General features: G+C 55.0%; 1 protein-coding gene across 1 annotated transcript; it reads right to left on the reverse strand.

Annotated features, from left to right (window-relative positions):
• Positions 1-949: 949 nt before the first annotated feature.
• On the reverse strand, positions 950-5,974 carry PCK1 (phosphoenolpyruvate carboxykinase 1). Its single transcript, XM_049650576.1, has 9 exons — positions 5,310-5,974; positions 4,734-4,915; positions 4,390-4,593; positions 4,073-4,260; positions 3,315-3,477; positions 2,657-2,881; positions 2,431-2,562; positions 1,970-2,065; positions 950-1,825 (listed from the first exon to the last, which is right to left on the reverse strand). The coding sequence occupies exons 1-9, from the start codon at positions 5,531-5,533 to the stop codon at positions 1,371-1,373; spliced, it is 1,869 nt and encodes a 622-aa protein (XP_049506533.1). The 5' UTR covers positions 5,534-5,974; the 3' UTR covers positions 950-1,370.
• Between the last annotated feature and the right edge of the window lie 2,038 nt (positions 5,975-8,012).

The following is an 8,012-nucleotide window of genomic DNA, read 5'->3' on the forward strand; positions in this document are numbered from 1 at the left end:
TCCGACGGGACCCTCAGAGGGGTGAAGTCACTCTAACCAGCTGCGCCCTGGGAGGGGGACGGCAGGTGCAGGGTGCTGCGTTTGCCTGCACAACGCACGTGTGCTGTGCAGGTGCCAATCCAGCTTCGGGTCTGCATCGTTCCTGACCCCCCAGGAAATGCCGCCAACCCCGAGTCTGGGGGTGGGGGAGGGGGGGCGGGGAGGGGCTTGAGGCCAAACCACACCACCCGCTCTCCTCAGGGTGGCCCGCTGTGGGCACGCTGCTCGGTATACAGAAGGTGCTCAATTAACGCTTGTGCCACAGAGCTCCCCTCGGCTTTCTCCCTACTCTCCTCCCTTGTGGATGACAGTTGAGAAAAGTGTTGGTCGACAGGAGTGTAGTGACAAAAGTGCGTGAAATTGGCCTCAGTGTAACGGGGAAGGCTGAACCCCCAGACCCAAAGTTTTGCCAGGAAGCACGTTTTAAACTCTCCCACTCAGTTACACAAGGCCTACCATTCACTCCAAGGCTTGCAGTGTTGAAACCCACTGGTCAGTGGCTCCTAGATACTGTCTGGGGGTTAATTCAGAAAGCCCCAAGCGTGATACTCTGCCACCTGTGGGTGACTTCTTCTTTGCTCATCTCTCCTAACTGGTTCCTTTCTGTCCCCTCCCTCCCCCCGCCCCCAGCTCCCTCCCTCCCCAGGGATGATCCTGATGTCCCCACCTCCTTTGGAGGGGATTCGGACCCCAACGTGTTTCACCAGGGAGTCCTCGCTTCTTGGTCGTTCAGATCAGAAACACCAAGTGAATGAATCCATCTTTTCTATAAAAGTTTATTTTGTGATTTTTCCAAGAAGTGTTAGGGGAAAACATTGAAATCACGTGAAGGTACGTAACCAGGGGTATATAAAAATAATTTAAACGTGCATATTAATAACAAAGCAGCATTTCTTTCTAGCCACAACTAGTAGGTAATCTTGCCCGCGATTTTTCCAAAGGTATTATATACATCTCAGATAACAAGAAATACACACACACACACACACACACACACAGCTCAAGTAGTTTTCTCCGTGCATTCCAGCTAACTGACACAGCTAAAGAGATAAAAACAGGAAAGACTGAATGCCTGGTGTCCTCAGGGTTGAACCAACGTGCACTGGATAGTGAATTTTGGAGACCTGCTGAGATTTCCCTTCCCGATCCCACAGTTACCAGCCCGTACTTTGTGGTCTTATCTGAAAAATTACCGTGTGTCTTTTGAATCGGCCCATCGGCGTGGTCATGGCAGTGGTATGGGTGGTGCCCACTGAGAAAATCCCACTCTCTCTTGCTCCCGGTTGCATTGCAAAGGGGGCTGCTCTCAAAAGGAAAGCTCTCGGGTCTGATTACATCTGGCTGATCCTTTGCTTCAGGGCAAGGACCTCTCTCTCGATCTCGTAGGGCAGGTCGGTGTTAACTTGCTCCTCCAAGTACTTCTGGATGTCCTTCACCTCCTTCTCCCAGAACCCCTTGGGGATGTCGAAGAGCTCCTTCACGTTGACGTCCCCCAGGCCTTTCAGGTTCAGGGCGCCGTCCTCAGGGATGTAGCCTATGGGCGTGAGCTTGGCACCCGCTTCCCCGTTGATCCGGTTGAACATCCATTCTAGCACCCTGGAGTTCTCCCCGAAGCCCGGCCAGAGAAATTTGCCTTCGTCGTCTTTCCGGAACCAGTTGACGTGGAAGATCTTGGGCAGCTTGGCTGCTGGGCGCTGGGCCATGCTGAGCCAGTGGGCCAGGTATTTGCCAAAGTTGTAGCCAAAGAAAGGCCGCATGGCAAAGGGGTCGTGCATGATGACCTTGCCTATGAACAGAGAGGGGGATCCCGCTGGTCAATCATGCTCTTATGGGACAATACTGGCGCCATTTATCGTTGGCCTGAGCACGTGGAGACAGGGACCACACCAGTCCCTCTGGTCTGAGGTTTGAGTTGTTCACTCAGATTTACCTTTGTGTTCCGCGGCTGCTGTGGCCTCCGATCGCATCGCCGCCCCCACAAACACTCCATGCTGCCAGGTGAGAGCTTCGTAGACCAGAGGGACCCCTGTAGCAGGAGACAAGGAACACCCCGTAAAGGCTTTGACACAGACCCCTGGGCTGGCGATGGCATCTCCCAAAATGGAAAGACACAGAGGAACGGTATCTTTCTACTTGAGCTGCTTTCGTCCTCCCAAAGCCAACGTGCACAAAACCGCTGTCAAAGTTACACCACCGAGGCCACGCAGCGGGAAGCTTAATTAGATAGAGCCACAGCCCGTCAAGGATCCAGCCTTGCCAATTATCCTGGATTTTTGGAAGCTGGAGATCTTTGGTGCCCTCTGGGGAGGTCACGAAAAAGGAGAGATTCCATGGACGCTTTCTGGAAGCCAACACACCCGTGCTCCCGGCCTGAACGAAGGAGAGACTCACCGGCAGGTCGGCGGCCTCCGAAGATGATGCCCTCGATGGGCACCCCTTCCGGAGACTCCCAGGCAGGGTCGATGATGGGACACTGGCTGGCAGGGGTGCAGAAGCGTGAGTTGGGATGGGCGCAAGGTTCCCCTGCGACAGCAAGAGAGGAGGCGCCCCTTAGCATCTGGCCCAAACCAGTAGTGCTTAGAGGCTGGGGCCCTGGGGTCTCCAGGAGGGGGCTCACCGTCCTGGGGGGACCATTCGTTGTTCTTCCACGAGGTGAGCCTGATGCCCGGGGCCAGCGGCTGGTCGATACCTTCCCAATAAAAGCCCCCGTCGCTGGTCTCGCCCACGTTAGTGAAGATGGTGTTCTTCTGGATGGTCTTGATGGCGTTGGGGTTGGTCTTCACAGAGGTTCCAGGAGCCACCCCGAAAAAGCCATTTTCTGGGTTGATAGCCCTTAGGTTACCTGGAAGGTTGTCAACCAGAAAGGTAGACATGAACGCCAAACAAAACGTGACGGATCTTTGCACCGAATCCTCAAATCTTTTTTTTTTTTTTTTTCCTCCTCCCTGGAAGAGATTCCTCTTTTCTCATCCGAGCATGATTTTCCGCTTTGACACTTTTACAACCCTTCCTTCCTCGTCGGTTTTCCACCGAGAGTGTTTTAACACATTTATTGTATAAACAAGCAGCGGCATATGGGGCCCCATTTCAACCCAGATCCTATATTAAATTAAAGAATGCCCGCAGAATACATATTCCTAGGGCTTTGAGAGATCCGAAAGAACAGACTCAAAAAGCCCAATGCCGTGGACTTGGGAGAATTTGGCACGCTTTGAAAGCCAAAAGTTCACCTAGGTGCAATCATCGTCGTCAACGGTTAGGTCTAAGAGAGTCACCTTCTCGGTCAAATTTCATCCAGGCAATGTCATCTCCCACACACTCTATCTTCCACCCTGGGAGGCTGGGGTTCATCATGGCCAGGTTGGTCTTCCCACAGGCACTGGGAAAGGCTGCTGCGAAATACTTCTTCTGGCCCTTGGGGTTGGTGATGCCCAGGATCTGTTGGGGACAAGATTCCTCCTTAATCTGCTTCCTCCGGTGCCTCCCGGTGGCCAGCGGTTCAGCCTGGGAGAGTGCCCAGAAGCCCCAAAAGGGTAGGTTCCCAAGACCTATGTCTTCAGCTGTCAAAGCGAACATTTTAAATAAGAAAGTCTAGGGGCGCCTGGGTGGCTTGGTCTGTTAAGCGTCCGACTTCAGCTCAGGTCGTGATCTCACAGTCCGTGAGTTCAAGCCCTGCGTCGGGCTCTGTGCTGACTGCTCAGAGCCCGGAGCCTGTTTCAGATTCTGTGTCTCCCTCTCTCTCTGCCCCTCCCCTGTTCATGCTCTGTCTCTGTCTCAAAAATAAATAAATGTTTAAAAAATAAATAAATAAATAAATAAATAAGAAAGTCTAAGGGAGCAAAAGTCTAAGGGAGCTCTGGTTTGAAGTGATTCAAAAGAGGCATTAACAATCCTCGGTGGGGTTTCTAAACCTGTCCTCGGGGCACACTGGCCTTGCCTGATGGGAACTGCACATGCGTGGGCATTTGGACCTCCGCACGCGCCCCCGCCCCCAGGTCCCCGCCGTGCGGGTGCACGACTTCCTGCAACTTACCAGCATGTGTTCTGCCAGCCACCCCTCTTCCTTAGCCAGCCGGCTGGCTATCCTGAGGGCGAAGCACTTCTTCCCGAGGAGCGAGTTCCCGCCGTACCCACTCCCGAAGGAGATGATTTCCCTGCGGTCGGGCAGGTGGGCGATGAGGGTCATCTCTGGGTTGCAAGGCCAGTTGTTCACCAGGGGCTCTGCGCAGGAGGACACAGCCCGGGTGAGCGTGCTGCCTCCCCACCCGGGGGTCCCCGGGGCAAAGGCCCAGGGCTCGAGGCGAGGCTGATTTGCCGTTGCAACTTCGGACCCGGAAAGGGTACACTTACTTTTTAAAGGCAGAGGGCATCCCACGGAATGGAGGCACTTGACGAAGTCCCTGTCACCCAGCGCTTCCAGGACCGGGGTGCCCATCCTCGTCATGATGCGCATGCTGGCCACCACGTAGGGGGAGTCTGTCAGCTCGATGCCAATCTTCGACAGAGGGGAGCCCAGCGGCCCCATGCTGAATGGGATGATGTACATGGTGCGACCTGGAGGGGCCGGTGGGCGGGGGAGGGGTGAGAAATGAGCCCGGCATCACAGACGACAGCACGGCGACGTCGCCCTTCCTACCGGCACCCGCCCTCTGCTTCTGTTTGATTTTTCCCAGTCAAGCAACTGTCTCCTTCACCTTTCATGCACCCTGGGAATCGGGCATTGAATGCTTTCTCGAAGTCCTCCTCGGACATCCAGCGACCTAGTTGGCTAGGGCCGGTTTTGGGGATGGGCACGGTATCTCTTTGCTCTTGGGTAATGATGACCGTCTTGCTTTCAATTCTGGCCACATCCCTGGGGTCAGTGAGAGCCAGCCAGCTGCAAAAATTTTGAAAAAATTGGTTAGGAACGGAGGGGGCAGTGTCGCCCTCCCCCGCTGCCTCTGCGCACGGGATTCCCTTCCGCCAGGCGTCAGGGGGTTACGGACCAGTCCCGTGCAGCACCGTGCCCTTCCCGCACCTCACAGGTGCCCAACGCACGGACGGTGCCCCACACGTGTGGACAACCGCACCAACTGGGGCGCAGCCGAGGAGATGTTACTAGACTGAGCTTGTCTCTCAGGAGAGGGCGGGTCTGGCTGTCGTCCTCGTCAGGGATGGAGTTGGCAGGGAGTGTCCCTACGTTGCTATCTCACGGCCGACCTGAGCCGCTCTATGAATGTCATTAAACTGCAGTCTCTAGGTGGGAACGGCGGGGCTGGGGGCCGGCTTACCAGTTGTGGTATTTCCGCAGCCTCTTGATCACCCCCTGGGCCTCCATCTGGTCCAGCAGCTTCCGGTTCTCGCCGTCGGAGCCATCACAGATGTGGATATGGTCGGGCTGGCACAGCTTGGCGCTACTCTCCACGAATGCTCTCACCGCCTGGGGCAGGCTGTCTAGGGTGCCCTGGACGACCTTGGCCGAGAAATTGAGGCTGCTGGGGAGCTGAGGAGGCATTTCTGCAGGGCTGCGCTAAGGGCCACGGACGCTTCCCTGAAACAGAAAGCACAGGCCCCTTGAACAACCTAACAGACGCCCCCAGGGAAACTCAACGCGTCTCTTTGGTGGCACCTCACCAGACAGTCGAAGCGCTGGGGAGAAAAGGAAATGAGTTTGCGACGGCTCCGCAACCTTTAGACACGCAAATTAAAAAGCTCTACCTACCTTTCTCCGTCTCGGATGATCTCGATGAGAGATCCAAGGGTTTCCCACGAGGTGCTTCCGGCCGGTGGACAACCGTTCCCAATGGGAAGGCCGTGTTGGCTGTTTGGAGGCCGGACCTCCCGGCCTTAAATCCCATTGAGGAGAAGGGCCCCGCCCCTCGGCTACACCCGGGGAGGCTCGTCTCTGACGTCAGGGGCAGGACTTTGGATCGCGGCCCCAGTCCGTTGTGCTTCTGGACGGGCTTACCACCACAACCCCCAAGGGAGATAATCATTGAACAGATAGCTGTTAATGAGTGCTGGGCGGCCTAGAGTCGCAGACCGGCCGCGACAAGTCCTTGCACAACTTGTGATTGACTAAACTTTGACCCAGTTCACTCTGCTGATGTAAAACAGTCCGTCCTTCCACTGACGGGCAGGTGGGATCCTGCAGGCCTGGCGGGAGCTCCTCCCGGACACCCAGGGCTCCGGGCAGCACATTCCGTGTACCGATGGCCTCTGGCTGGCAGAATGCCGCCACGGTGAGGTGTCACCCCACAGTCAAAACCTATGGGAAGAGAGCGCCCAAGTATAAGCGAACACGTGGCCTTTGGGAAAAGTCAGACCTAACGGGGGGCAAATAACCTTCCAGAGAGTCCCCTGTAGGCCCCCCGCCCAAAATATAAACTTGTGAGGGCAGGGATTTCCGCCTCTTTTGTTAATTTTTGTAGGTACGGTTCCTAGTATATAGTAGGCACTGAATGAGTGAATGCCAAGCGTTGTTCTGAACGCTTTGCATCAACGGACTCATTGCCACCCTCTGAGCTGGTGCCTACGAACTGACAAGGAGACCGAGGCCCAGAGAGGCCCAGCGGCTGTCCCCAGCTCCTGGCTGTAGGGCGAGAGAGGGCAGATTGGAGCCTAAGCACGCGGGGCTCTGGAGTACCACCCCGTACCGCCCCTTGTGAGGTGCCATTCCCTTTTCTGGAACTTTCCGCGTACTCTCCAAGCAGGTCCGGGCTGGATGCAGTTACTCGTGGAGATGACTACACGCTTCTCATTGCCCTTGCCATTCTGAGCGCCTGGGGAGTGAAGGGGGCTTGGTGGTTTTGCTAGATTACCCTTGAGCAATGAGACCTTTATAACAGCTGTAAAGAATGTGCTTTGCAAGCTGCAGGAGCTTCGGTCCAACTTAATGAACTCTGAAGCCGCTTGCTGGCATTTCGAGATCACTGGGTGAGAAGTCGGGAGCACGGAGCCAGGCCCCGACTCTCCACAGGGGACCCACCGGCACGGTCAGGGGGTGCCCTGTCCCTTGGATGAGGGTGGGTAGGGATTTACCTGCCTCCACCATGGGGGGTACAGAGATAATTCCGTGACTGTGTCTGAAAGGAACTGTAGAAATACAAGACTTTGAGATGGGCCGCCGGGGTGGCTCAGTCGGTTGGGATTCGACTTCGGCTCAGGTCACGATCTCACGGTTCGTGAGTTCGAGCCCCGCGTCGGGCTCTGTGCTGACAGCTCGGAGCCTGGAGCCTGCTTCGGATTCTGTGTCTCCCCCTCCCTCTGCCCCTCCCCCGCTCGTGTTCTGTCTCTCCCTGTCTCTTAATAATAAATAAACGTTTAGGAAAAAAAGGTTTTCATTTATTTAAAATTATTTCCTGTTTGGGTCACTGGAATTCGTTCCTAGAGGTGCGGTCAGCCGTCTAAGTTTGTGTCATATCTAAATTCAAGCACGAGTAGTGCTCAGCGACCAAGGGACACTTTCTGAGCATGTGACACCGGTGAGATTGGCCATTCAAATGCCCAACCATAAACACGCAACACGCACATTTATGCCAGTGCGGTTCCTCTCACCAAATGGGTAGAGATTCCCATTTTGCTGATAAAACCGGAACAGGTTTGATTCCCTCAAAGAGCACGTAGGTTGAACACAAACTTGAGAAACCAGAACTTACCCGCATTTCTAAATGCTCCCCGTAAATTCAAGGTGTTTATGCTCTGAGTCTTCCTGGAGGGAAGTAGCTAGCTCAATTAAAATGTAGGAGCAACGGTCACCGCCGCCCTCCAGCCCATTGTCGAATTACCCACATTTGCCTCAGGGAAGGCTGGCATTATCCCTTTGCAACCGTCCGTCATCAAGATGTGAAAAGGCAAACTGGGTTGCGGGTTTCCCTGAAAGCACTGGGTTTGTTAGGAGACAGTGTTGCGGACAGAAGCTGGGGTGTTGAGGACACAGCAGAAGTAAGGACAAACTTCATTTACCCCTCTGTTGATGGGGCCCCACCTTGTCT

Source organism: Panthera uncia (assembly GCF_023721935.1).
Source record: "Panthera uncia isolate 11264 chromosome A3 unlocalized genomic scaffold, Puncia_PCG_1.0 HiC_scaffold_11, whole genome shotgun sequence".
Classification (NCBI taxonomy): Eukaryota; Metazoa; Chordata; class Mammalia; order Carnivora; family Felidae; genus Panthera; species Panthera uncia.